At 35.0% G+C, this 24048-nt stretch overlaps 1 protein-coding gene across 12 annotated transcripts in view; it reads right to left on the reverse strand.

Moving 5' to 3' along the window:
• BNIP2 (BCL2 interacting protein 2) overlaps window positions 1–24048 on the reverse strand; it is a 40898-nt gene that overhangs the window by 12889 nt on the left and 3961 nt on the right. For 4 of the 12 annotated variants that reach the window (XM_057722594.1, XM_057722598.1, XM_057722597.1 and 1 more), the window contains exons 2-13: window positions 21457–21563; window positions 20518–20585; window positions 19829–20005; window positions 17794–17970; window positions 14656–14758; window positions 13863–13994; window positions 12641–12727; window positions 12422–12520; window positions 11671–11706; window positions 8608–8655; window positions 3001–3146; window positions 1643–1682 (exon numbers count right to left, since the gene is read on the reverse strand). In XM_057722594.1, coding sequence (XP_057578577.1) covers window positions 1643–1682; window positions 3001–3146; window positions 8608–8655; window positions 11671–11706; window positions 12422–12520; window positions 12641–12727; window positions 13863–13994; window positions 14656–14758; window positions 17794–17970; window positions 19829–20005; window positions 20518–20585; window positions 21457–21506 — 1163 coding nt within the window. In that variant the 5' untranslated portion in view covers window positions 21507–21563. Of the gene's footprint in view, window positions 1–1642; window positions 1683–3000; window positions 3147–3272; window positions 8656–11670; window positions 11707–12421; window positions 12521–12640; window positions 12728–13862; window positions 13995–14655; window positions 14759–17793; window positions 17971–19828; window positions 20006–20517; window positions 20586–21456; window positions 21564–24048 lie in introns of those variants that run through there. The other 8 variants (XM_057722599.1, XM_057722596.1, XM_057722600.1 and 5 more) reach the window with 7 other exon arrangements.

The raw sequence follows: 24048 nt of genomic DNA on the forward strand, positions 1-24048 counted from the left end.
AGAAAGTCCAGACATAAACTCACACACCTATCATCAACTAGTCTACAACAAAGGAGGCAAGAATATACAATGGAGAAAAGACTATCCCTTCAATACGTGGTGCTAGAAAAGTGGACAGGCACATGTAAAAGAATGAAGTTAGAACATTCTCTAACACCATTCACAAAAATAAACTCAACATGGATTAAAGACCTAAATGCAAGACTGGATATTATAAAACTCTTAGAGGAAGACACAGGCAGAACACTCTGACATAAGTCACAGCAGTATCTTTTTTGATTCACGTCTTAGAGTAATGAAAAAGACAAAAATAAACAGCTGGGACCTAATTAAACTTAAAAGCTTTTGCACAACAAAGAAAACCATAAAGAAAACAAAGACAACCCACAGAACGGGAGAAAATATTTGCAAACGAGGCAACCAACAAGGGATTAATCTCCAAAATATACAAACAGCTCATGCAGCTCAATATACACCCCCCCACACACACACAAAAACAAAACAAGCCAAAATCCCAAAACCAACCCAATCAAAAAATGGGCAGAAGATCTAAATGGACGTTTCTCCAAAGAGGACATACAGATTGCCAAGAAGCACAGGAAAAGATGCTCAGCTCAGCATCATTAGTTATTGGAGAAATGGAGATCAAAGCTACAAGGAGGTATCACCTCACACCAGTCAGAATGGCCATCATCAAAAAAACCTACAAACAACAAATGCTGGAGTGTGTGTGGAGAAAAGGGAACCCTCCTACACTGATAGTGGGAATGTAAACTAGTACCAATTATGGACAACAGTGAGGAGGTTCCTTAAAAAAACTAAATATAGAGCCACCATATGATGTAGCAATCCCACTCCTGGGTATATAATCAGAGAAAGACTTAATTTGAAAAGATACATACACCCTGAGGCTTCTCTGTTGGAGCAGTGGTTAAGAATCCTCCTGCCAATGCAGGGGACATGGGTTTGATCCCTGGGCTGGGAAGATTCCACATGCTGTGGAGCCACTAAGCCCACGTGCCACAACTACTGAGTCTGTGCTCTGGAGCCTGAGAGCCACAACTACTGAAGCCCGTGCGCCTAGAGCCTGTGCTCCATAAGAGAAGCCACTACACTGAGAAGCCCATGCACTGCAAAGAGTAACCCCTGCTTGCTGCAACTAAAGAAAGCCCACACGCAGCAACAAAGACCCAACACAGCCAAAATAAATAAATAAATAAATAAATATATTAAAAAAAAAGTTACATGCACACCAATGTTCACTGCAGCATTATTTACAATAGCCAAGACATGGAAGCAACCTAAATATCCACTGACAGAGCAGTGGATAAAAAAGATGTGGTACATATATACAATAGAATATTACTCAGCCATAAAAAAGAATCAAATAATGTCATTTGCAGCAATGTGGATGGACCCAGAGATTGTCATACTGAAATCTGTCAGAGAATGACAAATATATGATATTATTTATATGTGGAATCTACAAAAGTGGTACAAATGAAGTTACTTACAAACAGAAATAGTCACAGATGTAGAAAACAAACTTATGGTTACCTGGGCAAAGGGTGGGGGGATAAATCTGGAGATTGGGATTTACACATACACACTACTATATGTAGAATAAATAATAAGGACCTACTGTAAAGTACAGGAAACTCTACTCAATACACTGCAATGACCTGTATGGAAAAAGAATATTAAAAAAAAAGTGGATGTATTTGTATAACTGATTCACTTTGCTGTACACTTGAAACTAACACAACACTGTAAATCCATTATATTCCAATTAAACAAAAACACAAAAAGACACATGCCCTTTTCTTTCACTGCAGCATTATTTACAATAGCTAAGATATGGCAACAACCAGTGTCCATCCACGGATGAAAGAATAAAAACGATGTGGTATATATACTGGAATAATATTCAGGCATTTAGAAAAATGAAATCTTGCCGTCTGGGACACTGTGAATGGACTTTGAGGGCATCACACCAAGCGAAATAAGTCAGAGAAAACAAATACCACATGATCTCACTTACATGTGTAAACTAAAAAACAAAAGAGAAGAAAATTAAGCTCATAGATAGAAGTTTGTGGGTTGGGGAAAAGAATGCGTGAAGCCACAAACTTCCAATTATAAAATAAATACGTCATGGGGATATAAGGTACAGGATGATGGCCAGAGCTCATATTGTACTGCATATTTGAAAGTTGCTAAGAGGAGATCTTAAAAGTCCTCGTCATAACAAAAAATTTTTTTGCAACTATGGTGATGGATGTTAACTAGACTTATTGTGATCCTTTCACAATGTGTACAAATATCGAATCATTATGCTGTACACCTTAAACTAATGTCGTTATATGTCAATTATACCTCAATAACAAATAATTTTAGAAAGAGCTGTTATTCAAATGTTTGTAGCTTTAATGATTTTAGACTCCTAAAATTTCCTTGTGAAATGTTCAAATCTTTTAGATGTAATATGAGCCACATAAATTTAGTACTACTCCACCCTGCAGTTTAAAAATTAAAAAAGAAGGCTCCACATTCGCAAGTAACCTGATAGTCCCAGTCTTTCTTGAGCAAACAATCTAGTTTAAATTCATTCCGGTACGAGTTCACACGAAGTTGGAAAACTGACTTCAAGCACCGAAGACACACAAGAATGAGAAACTTAAGGAATGCGCCCCCACCCCCCACCTCCGCCGCGATACTGTGGGGGAAAATCACCGTGTAAGCTTTAAGACATTCATCTGGCTAAAAATACAACGCTGGGCTGAGGACCCCTCGCCCTCCGGACTGTTCAGCTGGCGCCCCGAGTACAAGCCTCCCGGCCGCCTCCCTTCGTTTCGCATCCCGGGAACCGCCGCGGGGCCATCCCGGCAGCGAAGTCGGTCACCGGCCGACCGCAGGCCGAAAAGGCCCTCGCAGAAGACCGAACGGATGCAATGCCTGCCCTGAAGGGTGGCAAGGAGCGCGGGCCGGCTCACCCAGTACCTGTGGAAAAGGCGCTTCCCGCCTCGCAGCGGACAGAAGTGGCGCGGCCAGGAGCCCAGCAGGAGGTACCTACGTCCCCGGACCACCTCTCGGGCCGAAGCAGAGACAGCGGAGCTGGGTCGACGACCCGGAAGCGCTCGCAGAACCTGGAAGTGACAACATCCCGGTGGGCCGGGAAGTCCCGCCCACTGCTGCTCCCGCCCTCCACTCAAGCCTTGCGAGAGGGCGGGGATGTGGAAATAGGAGGAGCGAGGGGACGCAGTTTTCAAGCCCTAGACCGCTCAACAGGCTTAGTTCCCGAGTAATTCACCAGGTTCATTAAATCGTTAATAAGAGAATTATAATTTTACAAACTATTCTCCACTGTTAGACGGACAGTTACAAAATGTAAGGCAGTCACACTTTATGCCTTAAGTGTGTTCAGCGTAATACTGCTGAAGACCCTGTAATACTAAATTGAAGACAAATTCTTAAAAGTTTATATAGCAAGTATTTAATTCAAAACGGTGGCAATTCATTGAATCTAGCAAGCGTTTAGTTTGTGAATCATACAGAATTTCAATTCGGGAGAATCTGTATTTAAAATTTATGCTTAATGCCAGACAAATACTTTTAATATATGTTTACGTTTATGTAATCCCAAATGGTATCCTAACTGTGGATTAAAGCCAGCAGTAAAATGCACGGCTGTTTGCCCTTAAGCAGCTGAACAATGATTAAGGAGTAAATGCAAAACAAGTGCTATCAACTGGAACCTCTGAGCAGGTCCACAGAGTAAACAGGTTATTTTTTATGCCATGTTTTCAGCTACTTATTGATTTCATTGGTGGATTCTCCATAACTAAAATAATTCTAAACTATGAAATACAAAGTGTTGCTTATAGTTAAGATAATGTTTAAAATTAAAGCAGGATGAACCCTTCACCCCCTTGAATAGGAAGCAGCACCCAAACTACAGAAACAAAAATAAAGGTCTAAAACTATTTGAAAAGCTTACAAGATAAACTTTGTAAAAATTCAGTAGTGAAATGCGAGACAGAAAAAATGTGATAAAACGAGTCTAAAACAAACTTTCCAATTAATTTATTTAAATTCATTAACGTTGCAAAAATACGATGTGCAACAAATCAGGACACAAGTTATTGTATTCCTAACAAGTCAAGGAAAAAGAAAATATTACATCTTCTTACTAAATCAAGACCAACCCTAGTATTTCTTACAGGGACCACATCAACATCTTGCACACACAGTCTTCAGAACTGAATTTCTCTCACTGTAAAAGGAGAACACTAGGCTATGCAACATTATCTGAATAGTGGTAAAATGATCACAGTACATTAATTGTGTCTAAATGACAGCAATGTGAACTTAAGAAAAATGTTCGAATCTTTGAAATATATATCAAAGTGCATTAAGTGTCTAATGAACTCTGAATTGTGTTCCATATGCCCCAAGGGCTGCGCAAGTCAGTGCCCTCAACACTACAAATATTTACTAGCCAGTTTATGTAAATAAACTGTTTAAGGGGCAAAACTTTAGAAAATTCAAATACAAAAAGTGCAGTAGAGTAGCTAATTTAACATTATTTTCCAAGTTCCTCCTTAGCTATAGTGAATGTGAAAATGCATAAAAATTTCAAAATGCAAATGTTTTAACCTCTTATAGAATGTTTTATAAAATAGCTAACTGAAACAGATTATAATTCTTTAGTAATGTGAAAGCATTAAAGCTCTGATTTTCTTTTGGTGTTTGATGTGTTATATTAAGTGCTTTATGTAAACTTTTCATAGCATTTTAAAAGTAGTTCTCAAAATATAAGAAATTAAGTAGATCATGTATGGCCGCAACAAAGTAACAATTCTGTTCAAATTTTAGTGTCACTCCTTGCTAGTCAACACATTATTTTCAATTACCATTTAGAACTTTTAAGGAAAGTTACATTACTGGGACTCACCACTGATGTGATTCTAATTCATTCTGAATCTTGGGATGGGAAGGGGGGTGGTGAAAGGCTCTCCAGGTAATTCATCCTTACTATTAGTATATTGATAATCTCCCGTTTCTCTTACCAGCTGCCCTTCTCAGGCAAGTCTAAGTCCTTGACTCTTTCTCCCAGCAACTCAGGTTACACAATCCCTGTTCCCTATGACAAGATAAACTAACAGAATAGTTGGTCTGTTAAGAGTTTTAAGTACAGTCTAACTTTTAAGTACATTAACTCCTCTAGCTGTCCCACCCTTCTGAGATTCGTGATCCATTTCTCAAGTATCTATACAGGATGAGAAAAAATAGGCATGAAAACAAAACAGAATGGGGTAGCCATATCTATCTATTTTCTATCTATCTCCTCCTGATTGAGCAATGTTAGCAATTTTCCACATATAACATGGGGAAAAAGATGAAGCTACTTCACCTTATGTACAACCCTACCAATCTCATTAGGAAACTGGATATATCCTAATGCTAATTTTTATCAATTGAAGAATTCTAAAAAGCCACTTCTGCATTAATTCAAACACTTTCAAATTCCCTGAGCACTCACATAAAAACAGCCAGAGTAACACAGTCATTTAAAAGCAGTGTCTATCAAAAAAGCAGACTCCTTATCTTTTTAAATTCTGGAATTGTAGTTGAAGAAAGTCTAGCTATCTATATATCAGCAAATTTCAGTATTCAGTATGGTTACTAAAGTGTGATGTCCATTTTGGAACAATACATTAAATGTTTACCAGCCATGAATGTCAAAAGTAACAAAACCTTACACTTTAATCAGAGCATTGTAATTGCTGACCCTCCCTGTTTAAATTTGCCTCTGTATGAAGACACAAAGAAAGCAGAGGAAAATATGAATTCTCACTGTAGGTATTACTAGCCTTTGCCCCCTTCACTCCACAGTCTCCTTATTTACATATTCTGTATGTGGCCTGCAGGTTTTCCTGCTCGATACAAGAAATGGTACAAACAGCTGCCATATACAGCACTTTCCTTAACAAGGATACATTCAGTGGCATCTTAGGTAACAGCTAATTTGTTATCCCTTTATAGTCCTCTTTCTCTTACTTCCTTGTTTTGTTATCTTCCTTTCCAGGTACCCTGCTGGGCCCTACTTGGAATCATATTTCTTTATACTCCCCACACCCTCAGTTAAAGACTTATTAAGCTTAAACTGTGGGATCGATATAGTGTCTTCCCTTGGTACTAATAAGGAATATGACCAAGCAGAACACAATCAGATTACTTTATATGAGAAACTTTTGACTAAAAAGAGGCACTCAGAACCCAAACAAAGCAAAAAATAGTGGCAGAAGCATCAAATTAAACAAGTTACATCCATGATCCCAGCAGAAAGATAACACAATTATATGTACTTTCGCCTCAACCAGTAATGGAAAATTAAAATTGATATGGGAAAAACGTCACATAGCTAGTAATTACAAATAAATTTAATAAATGATTTTCCTTTAAGCTACTTGTTATGATCTTAAGTCTCATAGTTATAAAACATTTTGTGGCACGTCCCTACACCAGATTTCACCGAGGGATAGGTTAGAACAGGCATTCTTTTAAATCTAGTGATTCATGGCACATCCCTTTGGTTATATCCCAAATGTTATTACTGTTCCCTCTGAATTTTAATGTTCTAATAGAATATAGGCTACCTCTACTTTAAAAAAAATATGCAGGAAAATGCACCACTTTTGCAACAAGTTGTTGCAGGAACAATGCCCACAAAAGCAAGTCAATAAACAGTAACGTGTTGAAACTGAAGAATTGGGTATTTATGTGGAGGAAAACCACCTATTTAAAAAGCTCAGCCAGGTTTGAGTGAGACACAAATTTATAGATGAAAGACTACCTTACAGATGAAAGGTCACTTAAAGCACTCTACAATTATAGACTCTAATCACAATTAAATTCAATATGATCCTTTATTCTTAAGTTCAGAAGGAATGCCTAAGTTGTTACTATTAGTTTGCTTTCTGAACACAAAGTATTTCTAAGATCTGAGCAAGCAATAATGGTTTTGGCTTTATTCACTATAATGATGTTAGTTCAGGATCTGCCTACGGCTGCTGAGGAAAGTCTCATTCTGGGAATCCTCCAGCATCTCCCATAATTGGACTTGGGTTAGCATGTCAAGTTTATGGACAAAAAGTAAAGGAAATTCTCTTTTGTAATAGAAAACTTTATATTAAAAAGAGCAATGACAAAAGCCAGTCTAGAATAGAATAAATCCTAAAGGCTTAGCTCCTTCACCTCAATTTTACTACTCTTTTGTAAATTACCTTATTATAAGAAGGGCTGGAGTGTGGTGTGACACTTAAATTAGGAAAGTACTAAGTTTACCAAATGTATGAGTCACACAAGTATATGACAGTATTAGACCAATCTGTTGTTTTTGGATGATTCTGTGGGTAATTAAGTTCTATCTGGGAGCATAAGTACAATTCAATGTAGAGTCCAGGTACTTACCAAATTTAACAAGGAGTTTATATGCTTACACCAGATGCAAAACGCCATAATAGGATGATGCTCTACAACTTACAAAGTAACTTAATTTACAGTACTGTCAACACAATTCAACAGAAAATGTGAAAACACACCATATCTGACTAGGTCAAACATCTGATATCAAAGTATTTTGGTAAAGTGCCCACACTGAAAGCAGTTAAAAAAGCAGCCCCTGTTTTCTAAAGAAAAGTAGTGACAGTGAATAACTCATCACAGTCTCTGAATATTACACTGCACTCACACAAATTCAGGAGAGTAAAACCCTGGACACACAGCTTATTTCACATTAGTGAACAAACCTAAAATTTTTATGAAGTTCTGACTTTTGGCCAGAGGAGAAAATGCCCGATATATACATATATATAAACCCCAATTCTCAACCTCTTAAATCCTCTAATTCTAAAAAATGGCTTTGACTTGTCTTTAAGTTTAAAAAAAAAAAGTGTGCAATACACTTGTATTTGTGTCCGAATTAAGAAACAATACATGTTAAGTGAGAAAAAAGCCCAGAATGGTACTCATCTACTTAGATTATGTACATGACCTTTGGGTATTCATGAGAACCAGTTTAACTGTCCCTCACCTTATGAGCATATTTTCTAAATGACCCAGGAAGTGCATTTAACCATTTAAAAAACAAAGATTCTAACATGCACTTCACAAAATCATGATCTTATTTACCTGCATATTTTTCCACAAGAAAGGTATACATTACAAAATATTGCTCAAAAACATAAAAATATATATTATCTCTTTCCTTTTCCATTTAGGCATATAAATATTTTACTGAAGAAAATGCATCATTTAATAAACAAATGCAAAAACTGCTTTATATAAAGTGTGATTCTCTGCTATTTAGCAATATAAAATATAAAATGATTACAATATAATTAGCTAGTAAAGAGCTAAATTCGAGAGATCTGTGAACCAATACAGCAGTGAACAGTCCCTTATACGAAAGTCCATTAAGGAAAAGTCAAGTCAATTTTGTAATAGGTTACATAAAAATCAGGACCAATAAATGCATTATAAATGCAAAAACACTGCTTCATCAGCACATTCTTCAGTTGTGTTTGGACTAGATGCCAAACTTACTGTTCACTTTTCGGTTCATCTTGTTTTCCATTAAGCTCTTGATCAACTCTGTTTAATGAGAAACAACATAGATAATAAGATGTAAGCAAATGAACAATTCTCTTTCTAAAAATAATGATTAATTTTACCATAGATTATTATTCTGTTAAAAACAAAGCTTTGCAAAGAAGCAGACATAGTAAAAAGGTTACCAAACATTTTCCCAACCAGGAAAGATAATTTTTAAAGGCAAGAGGACGCTGGCAAGAATGTGACTGTTGTTTTTTTTAAAAGATACTTTACACACAAATGCATATAAACTTTATTAAAATTTCAAATTACAACAGGCATATTAAAACGCTGAACTGTAGCATGGCTGAGGCAGGGAGCTAAATGATCTCAGTGGCAGGAAAAATAATTCCCTCAAAAATGATTTTGTTAACTGAAATATTTAAATGACACTAATGCCATCAACTGATCAACTCATATTTTTAAGTTCGGTGATAAAAGTACATATTTATGGGTACCATAATTATTCTCCAAAATTTATTGGTACACTTAGAATGTGAATGCTTTTCGTTTATCTTGACAGTAAGAAGCCACAGAATTTAATAATCAGAAATATCTAGACTGGGTATGACTGGATCAGGAGTGCAATGCACAAAGATCACATCAAAATTTAGGCAAGTGGGGATTAGAAGAATTATGTAATTACCACACAAAAATTATAGACAACCCTTCACAGATAATGTATAACAATCTCTTACTGGGACTTCCCTGGTGGTGCAGTGGTTAAGAATCCACCTGCCAATGCAGGGGACATGGGTTCGATCCCTGGTCCAGGAAGATCCCACATGCCTCGAAACAACTAAGCCCGTGCGCCACAACTACTGAGCCTACATTCCACAACTACTGAAGCCAGTGCAGCCTAGGGCCCGTGTGCCACAACTACTGAGGCTGTGTGCTGCAACTACTGAAGCTGGCACACCCTAGGGCCCGTGTGCCGCAATTACTGAGCCTGCGTGCCTAGAGCCCATGCTCTGCCACAAGAGAAGCCACCGCAATGAAAAGCCCGTGCACCAAAACGAAGAGTAGCCCCCACTCGCCACAACTAGAAAAAGCCCATGCGCAGTAACGAATACCCAATGCAGCCAAAAAAACAAAAAACAAAAAGACAAAAAACCAATCTCTTACTATTATATTTGTATATTTACATTTGTAGTAGTCTGAATCACTGATGGAGGGGAGTTTAAAACAACTTGGTATGACATACCTTTCACACTTGTTTCCATTACTACAATCACCTGAACAATTAGTGAATCAGACCTAAAAGCTTTGGCCTGTGGTAAAGCCAGATTAATAACATTTTAAAATATTTTTCATATTGGTAACAAAAATCTGATAGGTACGTATTCTTGATAAGGCATGCAATACACATCAATCTTTTCAACATCTGGAATATTGTTATGAACTAATTTCATAGTCACTTTATTTTCAAACTCTGTTCAAATACTTTAACGATCAACATCTACCAGGCCACACTTGCACCGAGTTGTCTGAAACAAGCATCTGAAATACCTGAAACCGCTGTATCTCAGCACACTCAGTTTTGAATCCTCCTTATCACCAGCACCCACATAGAGATTTCACCTCGAGGAAGCTCCCCAACATGTAGTTTCTGTTAATTTGGTTTTAAAAACATGCCCTTCTATTTTTAAAACCTGAGTGTTATCATTTTCAAGCTGACACGGGTTTACTATTTTTCAAGGCTAAAGAAACTTTGTACAAAAACTAAAAAGTGCCTAAAAGATATACGTAATGTACGTAATGTTTCTATTCAAGGTTAAATGAAACAAAAGTAAAAATCAAGATAAAATAATATTGGTAGGTTTCAAACAATACATTTAAATAAAAAGTACAATTCTACTTTTTTTCTGATGCCTAAGTTACTTAACGAAGAATTTTGTAAAAAGGAACAACATAGCAGATTTCATCAACAAAGGCAATTCATTTTGAAATCCATGAAGCAGCTGGCTTCAAAACATTCTACAATTACAGACTACATTTTAAATTTCAGCCAATTGTCTGGCAAATGCACACCAATGTCTTGAGAGGAAGACAGCAAGATCTAAAATCACTGTCCTTATCTCTATTGTAAAATGTTTAGCTGTAAAGCGTCATATAGAAATGTAAAGCTATGACCCTTATTACATGGTCAACTGAATTCTTGCTCATCAACAGAGCCAAAATGTGTTCAAAGTTAAGAATATTCCAGCTCCAGTTCCTTACCATAGTCCAAATGATAACTACACACAAATCTCTCACTTTAACTCTTGAGAGACTGTATGAATTCGTTTTGCTAATTTGTCAGTATTTTAAAAATTCATTAGCAAGTTAGATATAAATCCTATACTTTTCTAAATTACTATATAAAATGGTAACTTTTATACACTTGCCTTTCATCTCCTATGCCAAGATAGTAAAGGATGACAGTTTGTTATACTCAAAGCGGAAGTATTCAAAATTAAAGATGGAAAGCAGAGTGTTTAACTATTAAATGGTACATGAACTTTTAGGTATTTTATCACATGTAGAATTTGACTAGTTAGCAGGCCATTTAAGCATACAAGTAAATCAATGTTGGTTAGCCAAAGAATATATGCATTGCAAATATAATCATCAACCCCAGGATGGGAAAACAGATACATTAAAAAAGTGCATAAATATTTCAAAAGCACAAGTTAGAGATTTAAAGTACAGTGAAACTGGTAAGGTATTATAAGTAATTGGTTTTTCAAATAGTATTCTTAGAAATTCACCATCAGTATTTTTACGAAAAGGAGGGAGGAGGAGGTGTGGTCTTTATTTTCTAACTGGCATTATTGTGGTGTTAAAACAGAGTGAATTCAAGCCATACTCAGCATCAGGAACTGTGCATTCACTCCACATTTGGATCCTGGGGTATATTTATATTTACAAATGCTATTATCTTTGTCTACAAGCTAACCAACCAATAAGGAAGAGTTAGTCTGTGCAATGCAAATGAACTAGTCTAGATGCAACCCAGTCAAGGTGTGCATATACCTTTTCTGTTTCTTTTTTAACTTTTCTTCTTCATACCTTGGTAGGGAAGAGTTACTTTAGTAAATATACGTGTTATGAAGATGAACAAAAACTCAAAAAAAGGCACTAAAAATAAACTGATAAGTTTGTAGGCAAAACCAAAAATATTTAATATACTATACAGAAAGTCTAAACTGACTTAAGAAATGTGGCTTTGACACGTTCAACAGACTAAAACCTCAGATTAATGGAACAAAGAAACATTTTTCTGTATTACACCACTGTGATACTGAAGTATTTGTGTTAACAGCCTTCTACCAAGTCCTTTTAGAAGTTAGATAAGTGAATTTGGTGAGCACAACAAATGCCAGCCACTGGAGAGTTATTAAGGTTAGGCTGATATAAATTTCCCTAATAATATGATTTCCCTAATAATATGATTATTTGATGCCATGATGAGCTTATTACTCAAATTTGGAGAGTAGCATGTTCAAATCTAGAGAATGTTCTTTAGTACTGACCAATCAAGAAATCATCTCTTAGATTGTAACTAGTCTAAAAATACAAATGAACCAAACCAGAAACAATTCTTCCTACTTCTTCAACTGATAGCCTGGAAGGTATTGGAAACTTTTCCCCCCTTTTCTTTGTTATAAGAGCAAAAGCAGTTACAAAATAACTATAATAATATGAAAGGACAAAGAATGGGTATTGAAATGTTTACCTGTTGCACATCAAAATATACATATCCAATATAAAGAACAAAACATACTGTTTTATGCATTCTGGTATTCCAACATATTCCATGGGGACAAGTTCCGCTAGTTCTGCCAAATTAAAGACGTATCTAATTTTCTGGCTGAATTTTGAGCTATAGAAGAAAATAAAGATAATTACCTTAATATTACTGACCAATAGAATTGACAAGAAATTCATACAAAGAGTTTATGGGTTTTTTTTTTTCAAGAGTCAATGGTTCTCAGAAAATTACCTAATAAATGGTCTTGTAACGGCCAGAAGTGTTCTGATAAACCAAGAGGGGTGTACAATGATTAGAGACTTTAGGTTTTTCCGTAACCTGGAGTTTAAAAAAAAAAAAGAAAAATTTAAAAGCTCTACAAATTCTAATGCTAGAAGAAAAGCTAAGACATCAATAAGAATGTGCAAGTCTATACAAAAAACTGAAAAAACCCTCATTCAAGAGTTGTCATTTGGATATGATATTCCTAAAGACAACGAAAGATAACAATAAATAAAAGAAAATTCACTCTTGAATTCCAATGGTCCTTCCCACTGCCATGAAATTAACTCTACTTCATTTGCCTAAATTTACGTCTACAGTGTAGCCTGTTAATAATAAATGTCTCCTAGTATACATTCACTTGTCTTCCTGACTCTGTTAACCAGGAGTAGAGGCCAGTATGGAATATAAAAGTAAGCTCTTTTCATTTTTCAGGATGGAGGAGAAACTATTACAAATTTCTTCAACACCATGAAAGGCACTAGGCAGGCAGAAAGGTGAGAGGAGAGATCACCACACGAACAGGCAACATGAATCAAATCTAATATATTTTTATGGAGTCCAAAATTTTGATGAAAAGTTGAAAGCATTATCCTAGATGACGTAAAATGATGAAATAAAAACCGCTGTTTTATCATCATATTTCACACTTACAGGGATGACTAAGCATTAAAAAAAAACAAAATAAAACAAAAGCACAAGAACCAGCCAGCATCATGAAGAGAAACTTATTAATGGATCTGAGTTGATTAAACTAGTCTGAGTTAGCTGTGGTCAAATCAAACCAAATAGGGGATCAAAACTCCTTCCTTTAGCATGAATAACTCACTCCAAGGAGAATACATTTCTAGAACTCATTCCAAAGAAAGAATACAGCTAAACACGCATCTTAAGTAACAAAATATACTAAGCACTATAAATGAGGCAAAATCCAGAATGTAGTAAAATAGGAAATGTACTAAATTCTCCATCCTTTCCCAAAATGTAAATTATAGGAAAATGTCTGAGTGGTACAAAGGAGAAATAACGGGCTATTTTATAAGTTTGAAAATAGAAACTTGCTATGAAATTAATAAATCTAATTTCTGAAGAAATACATGGTGCCTTTAAGTGGCAACTGAAAATAAAATTGAATCTAAAAAGGACATTATAAAAATTATTCAGACTAGCTTTCTACTTGTATTTGCAATACCTTCTATCAATCTGTTGATAGCATTTCCGGAGCCATCCTAGACTGGGCATTTTTCTTCGAGTTGTTGCACCATTTAAATAAACGATCATGTAGTTTTCTGCTACTAACAGTTCCAAAGTGCCAATAACATACCTGCAAAAATAAAGTCTTCAACATTGCTATGAGGAACCAAACCAGGTTATTCAAATAACACAACTCCCTTCCCTCCCTTTCAGTGAGAACAAAAATTAAAAACTGCATTAGTTGGTATCATGGTTAAAGAAAAAGAGTTCTTCTCTTTTAGAAATACATATCGAAATGTTTATAGATGATATGACGTCTGGGATTTGCTTAGAAATTACACCATGGGGGAAGTATTCGTGGGAATAGTATAAATTGATAATTGTGGAAGTGGGTGACTATTACAGAAAGATTGAATATACTTCTCTCTACCTTTACATATGTTTGAAATTTTCCCCAATAAAGCACTTAATGTGTCCTCAAGTATAAAATAAAGCAGCTGAGACACATAATCTGTAATATCCCTTCCAGTTTTAAAATGACTTCTTCTGTTGAGTTGGAAAATGGATAGTTTTTATAATGTCAAAGAACAGATTTAAGGAACCAGAACTAGGATTATTTATATTGGGTTGGCCAAAAAGTTTGCTCAGGTTTTTCTGTAAGATCTTATGGAAAAACCCAAACAAACTTTTTGGCCAACCCAATAATTTTTACCCAGCTAAAGTTTCCTTCCTTAAACTGGAGATCTAATTTACTCAATTTTGTCCAAACATCTTTGCGATGATCTACTTACTTAAACAGATTGTCCATCAGGTATCTATAGTTAGGTTGACCACTTTCGGGCATAAAACAGACAGCAAACACAACAATGGCATTTAATCCATCCCCATAATATCCTGAAAAAGAAACCAGCGTGATTATACTCTGAAGATTTTTAAGGGGATGTCATTTATGGTTGATAAATTGTAGTGGTTTATGTTCCACACATTTCTGAATCAAAAAGTACATTTTTTTGTTCTTGTTGTTGTTCTGACCCTGTATAGTCTTATAGAGATCTTTAAATTCTCTCTTCTCAAAAAAACAAAAGAAAAACAAAATTTGAAGAGGAAAGAGTGCGCACAAAAACCAGAAACCCACTTAAATTAGCATACTCAGAAAGCTAGCCTTATTTCAGCAAGTAGAGTGATATAATCCAACCAGATACAACATCTGCAATAAAATATTCTTATGCAACTTCTGCTTAAAGTGGTTGCTTTTTAAAAATAGTTTTACATTCAATCATGTCTAGCATTTTGTAGCTTTTAGGGTATTAAAAAAGAAAGAAAAGATTATCTCTGACATAAGTCTAAGTGAAAAACAACACTAAAATATCTGTTTTAATTACAATCTCTAAAATGTAAATGTTTTAATTATAATATAGATATTAAGCTGTAACCAGCAAACAAATACTTCTGCTTTAACTCTCATTCCTATTGTTTATAAACATGCACTAAAAAGGTTGAACATTCCAAATACATTAGAATCTTCATTACCTTCCTTAATCCCTCAGTCACAAAACACTTTGTGGTAAATCAACAGGATAAAATGGCCCTAGTTATTTTCTCCTAAAAAATAAAGTGCTATTTCTCAAAAATATTAGGTTTAAACCATGAGGCAGATCTCACAACTTGCTTCCAATGAACTAGCTGAATTAATACATGTCTGTGGACTTCCTGATCCACATTATCCTGTTTTCTTCACTGAGTAAGACTAAATTAGGCAGAATAATGTAACTGCAAATACTTAAGTGATTTGCTTTCACATGAATGAAGACTACAGAAATAGGCAGGAGAATGCATTTGGCAGGGAGTAAATTAAGCAGAAATGACTATGTGAAAAAACCAATCTGCTTGGCCCCCTGTCCTGCATTAGGAGGATTTCAGGAAAAATGACATGCTCTACAGAGTTGTACTTTGACTACCACTAACATTCTGGTACTATTTACACAGTGACTATGTAAACTTCTATATACAGGATAGCCAGACTGACAGAAGTTATAATTGCATTTCATAGCTTTTCCTATTTGACTTGTAAATTTCTTAAGGAACAAAGCCTTATTTTTGTATATTCCACAAATATGCAAAGCAGGTGCTCCATAAAAATGTGGGATGAACTAATTCTCTACTTTGTGGTAAAGCTAAATGATTTGTTCAGGGTTTTAAGGCAAATTAAGTCATATTTTAAAGGGCTAGGTTGTATTCATAAGCACAAAAGACTCATACAAGAATGTTCACAGCAGTTTTAATCATAATAGCTCAAACTGGAAAAAAAACTCTCACGTCCATCAAAATAGGGATGGATAAGCAAATCAGCAGTAACAAGGAATGAACCACAGATATATGCAACAACATGGATAAATGCATCAAAATCATTATACTCAGTGAAAGTAGACAAGAATGTAAACTATGATTCCAGTTACATGAAATTCTATAACACGCAAAACTAATCATGGGGTAGGCATTAGAATAGTGGTTATTGGAGAGAGGGTATTCATTGAGAGAGGGAACCAGAGAATTTTCTGGGGCAATGAAAATGTTCTCTCTGTTTAGGGGATGTAGATTATAAGTATATATGGTTATATGGGCATTCGTCAAAACTCAGTGAACTATACACTTAAGATTAGAGTGTTTCTTGTGAAATAAGTCAGAAGACAAATATTGTATGTCACTTGTATCTGAAATCTAAAATAGCTGAACTCATAGAAACAGAGACTGGAATGGTGGTTACCAGGGTCTGGGGGGAAAGGGGAGATGTTGGTCAAAGTAAAAACTTTCAGTTACAATATGAGTAACTTCTGCAGACTAATGTACCACATGGTGACTATAGTTAACAATATTGTATTATGTACTTGAAAGTTGCTAAAAGAGTAGACTAGACCTTAAATGTTCCCACCACAAAAAAGAAATGGTAATTATGTGATGTGATGCAAGTGGTTAGCAAATGCTATGGCAGCAATCATTTGCAATATATAATGTATCAGGGACTTCCCTGATGGTACGGTGGTTAAGAATCCGTCTTCCTGCCTTAGAGGACTGGGGCGGGGAGGGTGGGGGGACTCGAGGGGGGGGAGTCAAGGAAGGGAGGGAATACGGGGATATGTGTATAAAAACAGATGATTGAACTTGGTGTACCCCCCAAAAAATAATAAATAAATAAATAAAATTAAAAAAAAAAAAAAAAAAAAGAATTCGTCTTCCAATGCAGGGGACGAGAGTTCGCTCCCTGGTCAGGGAACTAAGATCCCACATGCTGTGAGGCAACTAAGCACGCACGCTCTAGAGTCTGTGCGCCACGACTAGAGAGCCCACGTGCTGCAACTACTGACCCTGTGTGCCCTGGAGCCCGTGCACCACAACTAGAGAGAAGCCCACATATCACAACAAAAGATCCCACATGCTGCAACTAAGACCTGATGCAGCCAAATAAATAAATAAATAAATACTAAAATAGATACACAGAATATATCGGATCAATATATTTTACACCTTAAACTAACACAGTTGTATGTCAGTTTTTTCTCAAAGAAGGTGGAAAAAAAAGAAATTTGTAAATGCTACAAAAAAAAGGGTTAGAGTATTGCACTGTATATAAATTATAAATTGATACAAAGAGGAGAAAGTTATGTCCCAGTTTAGGGGTGTCTAGGGATAAGGGTGGAGGGAGACAGTTTTCACTGTACACGCTTACATCTTTTGAACTTATTGTACCCATGTATTAACAGTTTTTAAATGTTGGTTTTATTCTTTTACTTCAAACCTGTTACATTTCTAAAATGACATAATGTTTATTATGCTTTCAAAATTATGTAATCTCTCAAAGGAGAGATTCTCTAAGCATTCAGATTTCTGATTCTGTATTAAAAAATCTGAAGAATCTTTTTGGTAACTCTTACCTCCATGGCTGATAACTTTTTTATAGGGTTCAATTGCTTTCATATCAACCCTGTGGTCCTGTTCTCCAATTCTGAACATACGCCAGCGTCGTCCATCTTCTTTTTCCTCTGCTGCTGTATATTCAGTAATTGAGCCTTTCCTAATAACTTCAGTAGTCTTGGGTTTCGGAAGATCATCTGTCAAAATAAAAGGTTTTTGAACCACAGATTGTTATTTACATAATAAAAATCAAATTACATGTTAACCACTTTACTATCTAATTAGATTGTTCAGAGAATTTTTTTATTATACCTTCTGTGGAATTTTTTAACTTTTTATTTTGTATTGGAGTATAGTTGATTAACAATGTTGTGATAGTTTCAGGTGTACAGCAAAGTGGTTCAGGTATACATATACATGTATCTATTCTTTTTCAAATCCTTTTCCCAGTTAGGCTGTTGCATAATATTGAGCAGAGTTCCCTGTGTATGGAATTTTAAATATTTCTTCTATAATAAAGGAAAAGGTTTACTCTTGATATAAAGCTATTTTGTTTTTGGAAAACATCGTTCTTTAACTTTTTTGTATTGCTTAATTCTGAAAGGACCTAATCACAGTACAACATACAGCCGCAAGTTCAGAAACAATTATTCATACAGCCATCAAATGGCTCTACAATGCCCTTCCAGATTCTATTTACAACACTGTCCTTGACAGACAGTTACCACTACAGGTAACTTAAAGCAACTCTCTGGGAGCCAATGTTTTTTGTTGTTGAGCACATAAATTATTCCCCAAACATTATAATACCAGATAGAAAGTGGTTAACAAGTCAATAATTATTTTTCATTTGATCAGTCTTATAAAGCAGAAAATTATTGATAATATTCTGAAGTGTACATGCAAAAGTCTATTTTAAATTGACATTAGCCAAAGCACAAACACCAATGATCAGGCTTAATTTACATTTTAAGATTGCATTTTAGCTGATTTTTAATGAAGCAATGATTTTCAAAATTTTAGTATCACAGTCCTTACCAAAAGATGGGGGAAGGGGAAACCTACTGTATGTTAGTTGTTTGTTTCCAAGACAAAGCTGTTAACGGAAAATATCCTTCCAGGAAATGACTACAGCAGCATTAAAGAAAGAAAGACAAAACACACAGGCAGAAAACTATTTCAGTATCTTTACAAAATATTGTTTAGTACTGGAATGCATACTGAACCGCTGAAACAGGGAAGAAAAAAGGAACAAAAGATATAGCACATTAAGGATCTTACTCTTTACTGCAAATAACATACCTAGTGCTAAACACTGCTTTGAAGTAAAGATTACTTTAAAGATGAAATATACATATATAAATTAACAACTATAAAGATACTGTAGACAGCAGTTATCTAATTAAAGAAAGCATGCAAAGCAAAACACATGCTAATTCCTTTCAAGTCCAAATAACGAATGATAAAGACTGTAAGGGTGGAGGCTAGGAGAATACATTAATTCAAGGTGGTTGTTTACAAAGTGCAGCACTATCAGGCAAACCTATTAAAAAAAAAAATCACCCTCTGGAAAAAAAAAAAGCAAAAAACTCCCTTCAGAACTCCCTCTCTGCAAATTCTTAACTACTGATAGCACATTCCCTAAAGTATAAGGCTTTCTTCAAAGCTTTTCTTCTTAGTTGATTGACTGAATAAAAGAACATGTCATAATTATCAAGCAATGTTTGGGAGCAACATGGAAAAATAAAACTTTACAGCATTGGGAAATTAAGAAAAAAAATAAAGCCACATGTGTAATCTACTTTAAACAGTTTTGAAAGCCATAATATTCAGTGTTAGCCAAACTTCATATCTTTGCAACAAATATATGAATTATATGAACTTTAGAAAGTAAACCATCTTATTTCAACGAAATCCTTTAATCAATGATTTTAGCTGGTTTCATGATCAAGTTTTAAGTTTTTCCAATTATCCTAATATGAAAATGCCACTCTGTATGTATATGAACATGAACATTCATTAATAAAGGTCAGGAAAAAACAACGAAACACTTACCTTCCCACTCAAATTCATTACTGTCCTCCGATGGTGTATCTAAGTCATCTAAGTCAATCTCCCCACTTTCATCCAAATCATCTGACAACACAGAGCCATCGCTAGGATCCAGGGTTAGGCTAATGTCCGGAGCCATTAGTTTCTTTCTCACTTTATTGCCATTAACTTCTAGTGAGCCTGGAATGGGTAAAGAAAAAAACAAACAACAAAAAAAGTGAAACACATATTTAGAAAAAATGCTTAGATGTATACATTGAATAAGAGAACAATTTTAATCTCTTTATTCTTGAGAAAATAACATTAAACACAATTCCAAAGCACTTCTTTACAAACTTTGGATTTTGATCACTATTGCTTCTGTATCACAGCAAGATGACACATCCCAGCAAGAATATGCCTTTTTAAATAACAGAAGCACACCTTACTACTTTTTTACTTTTTTTTACTACTTTTACTTTTACTACTAAAAATGATCTCCCTTCACCATTTTAGGCTTGAAATTTCTAAAACCCAAGGGTATATTTTTGGAAAGTATTCCAAAGCATTCCAAAAACACTTTCCTGAACATTCAACTTACTCTTTGGCACCCTATGATGGAACAAAAACTGAGTATATTTTTTATCTTGACAAAGAAATGTGTTAAAAAAAAAATAGCACAGTTAAAGTCCATCACTGTGTCAAGTTCTTACCAGGCTGACTCTCTGGTCCAGTTACAGCTAATATATCTGCTTCAATACTGTCATCTTCTGGTAAAGGTCTAGAACACACAGACATAATTTTTAACCCAGAATTCTAAAAAAAAAAAAAAACAACTTTTTTTGAAGCTCAGAGATTAAAATAGCTTATAGAAACAATTATGGGGAAACTGAATAAAGCAGTGTTTCCTAAGTTTCAGTAATCTACAAACCACTGTTAAAGAAAATTTTCAGACTGTGTGAATTGACTTACATATTTACATAAGTAACAGATAAAAGTAGGTATGTATTCCTTATGTAACTGCTCTTAAAAGCAACTACAAAACAAATTTAAAAAATCGTCAACCTGCAAAACATATTTCAAATGCATGAATTTAATGTGATATATGATACAATGTATGATGAAGCTAAACTGTCACAATGGGAATATGGTAATGACTATTACATTTTTTAAGCTCAGCATTTCTATATTATTATTATCATGCTGTGCTATGCAATGACTCAGTACTCTCACCAGTTGTCCCTATTCCAACTGCTACGGAACCTTCTTATGCACTGGGATGGTCTTCTGACCAAGATGGCATGGAAGCATCACTTAAATAAAAGGTCTGCCTTTGCTCTTTTCTCTTAACCCAACTCGTATCAACACAATTGTAAACACAAATACAAACATGTCAAGGTAGCTTGCCAGATAATCTAGAAAGCTCTTCCTTGTTTACTTAAGTTTTTTCTTAAAAGTGTACAATTTAACAATTGCTACAGACTTCTAAAGATCGTCTTCCCCTAGAAACTCATGAGACTCTATTACTAGTATTAAATGAACACTGTGCAACACTGCGTTTCTTTAAGAAACCCAATATTCATTCAGTAAGTGACATAAAAAAACTATAAAGTTTTGTTTTAAATTTGTTTTCATTTAAAAGCATGGCTCACATTGGAAAATCTTCGTCTTGCCATTCTTCCTTAAGTTCTACACCTTCCATCCTCAGCCTGGACTCAATGTCAACTACAAACTCCTGATAATCCACAGAGCCAATGTCCTGTAAAAAAATAGAAATACCTTAGTTCACACTTCCACCCTGTTCATGAAATAAATTTAGTGGGTTGCAACTACAACATTTTCCCTCCAAAAATCAGAATAGAAAAGTCAGAGTGTATACATTCTAGTAATTTCTGTTTGTAATAAGTGAAGTACTTGTTTCCATTTGCATAATATATGCATGTGTACCCCAGGACACGATTTAAAATTAGGTACTGTGAATTATGTAAAAGCAATTTGGGGGGTGGGGGGGCACAAATAATAACAGTAAATATATTCTCTATTCTAGACCCATAATTAAATTTTCTGTCCTCTGGAGAGAGGTTAATTCTGGAAACTGAACACTAGGTAAATAGCATTTATACCCTCTTATTCAGCAGAGCCCAAGTGGTATGCTGTCTTTCATATTTACTTCTTAGTTCTAATGCCATAACTCCTGAGCCACTTAAAGGCTATTCAGTACCTGTCCAGTAAATGAATTATGCTACATTCTGATTTGCTTCATATCTATAACAAGCTTTTCTCATGTAGTTTAGCATGAGTTTTCAGACACTGAACTTAGTGAATATTTCTATTCATGCAACTACATGTTTTAACTTAGTATCAGTTTTTCCAAGGGAGGAGGTGGGTTTCACTATCCTCAGTTTACAAAATGAGTGATCTAGAGTTTGGTATCGTTGATGGAATAAGAAACAAAGGTTTAAGTACATTATTTAAGAAGTCATTAAGATCAACTGGTTAACATTGCAACAAAAATCGTGACAACTTTAGGGGGCAAGAGGTGTAAAAAGAATATTTAGTTCACTTACATTAGAGTAAGTCAACAGATGACAAGGTATCTTTCAAAAAAGAAGTAAAGTCTTAAGAGATAGAAAGAATTACTAGTTATCACTAGAAGTTTTAAAACAAAGTTAAAAAGTGGTTGACATCAGTGGAAGAAGAAAGAAGGTGGGATGGGGAGAATGATGCTTTTCACAGTAAATCCTTCTAAATTACTTAACTTTTTTTTTTTTTTTTTTTTTTTTGGGCACACGGGCTTAGTTGCTCCGCGGCATGTGGGATCTTCCTGGAGCTGGGATTGAACCCGTGACCTCTGCATTGGCAGGCAGATTCTTAACCACTGCGCCACCTAGGAAGCCCCTAAATTACTTAACTTTTAAAACCAGGTATGTATAACTAGTGGTCATGTTTTATGGTTGCCTTATCTGCTGTGTCATTACAACAAGATACACACAGTTGTACCAAAAAACCATTATGTTCCAGAACAACAACAACAACAACAAAATTACCCTGGAAATTTTCTTAAGTATTAGATTTCACATAATAAACTAAATTCATATCTCTGCCAAGACTGGGAGTCTCTTTTCCCAGTGTGAATTCTTACTTAAGCTCAAGAGGTTTCAAACATTCTCAGAAGGTTTACATTTTTGAGGAACCACCTGCAAACAGAAAAAAGCAAACGCTGTTTTTTCTTCACCAACATTTTTGCCGGGAAAAGTCAGTTAATTTATACATAGAAGGCATTTTTAATGCTCTGGGAAAAAGTGAGCCAGGCAATTTTGAGACATGAATGGAAAATACACTTAAAAATACAATAATCTTGACTTATTTAGCAGTTTCTCTGTTTCTGACACAACCTATAACGCAATGTGAAATGTCTTCAAGCATTACTTCACGGACTGTTCTCTGACAACAACGCTTACTCTATGTAGACAGGAAAACACACAAAAAAGGGATACCTACTTTACCAATTTTCTATTTAGAACAGAGTTATTAGAAGACCCCCAAATTATGAACAATAAAACCCAACTACTAAATACTTATTACTCTAGAATTCATGTTCAAGTGAGGCAGAAGCATTCTATTACTAAAGGTTGAAAACTGACAGTCTCTTCCAACTTTTAAATTCATTACACTTCTCAATGTTTTCTCAAATCTTTGATGCTTACTATAAAGTGAATTAATGTTTTTTCCTAGATTTAATACTCAGAGCTTTCATTATCTAGTCTCATATTTTTACTGGGTGTTGGAAAAATATTAGGATGTTCTGAGTATTTTTTTCAAATACTCCACATACTCAGAAAAATATTTACTATTTCAAAAATATAAGCAGTGACTGGAAGTTGCTACCACTATATTTCCAACATCTTAGCACCGTGTCTGGCACACAATGGTCCTGTAAATATTAAATTAAAAAATAAATATTTAATTGTAAGGTTGGACACTGAATAATAAGCTTTTGTTTTGCTCAACCTCTTAAGCATTTTTTCTAATTAAACTACATAAATAGGCTTCCTGTTTTTATCCCTCAAAAACAGTAGTGAAAACATTTGGGGCAACCTACATACAAGTAGTTTCAATTTCTGTTGGTCAAATTATTCCTTGTTTGTAAGAGAAAATACATATCTTGTGAAATTCTAAAAGATAAACCATGTCTTTCAGCTGCTTTACCACTTGAACAAGTCTATCACGTGAAAATACTCCTC

This window comes from Hippopotamus amphibius, chromosome 2 (assembly GCF_030028045.1).
Source record: "Hippopotamus amphibius kiboko isolate mHipAmp2 chromosome 2, mHipAmp2.hap2, whole genome shotgun sequence".
NCBI classification, from domain to species: domain Eukaryota; kingdom Metazoa; phylum Chordata; class Mammalia; order Artiodactyla; family Hippopotamidae; genus Hippopotamus; species Hippopotamus amphibius.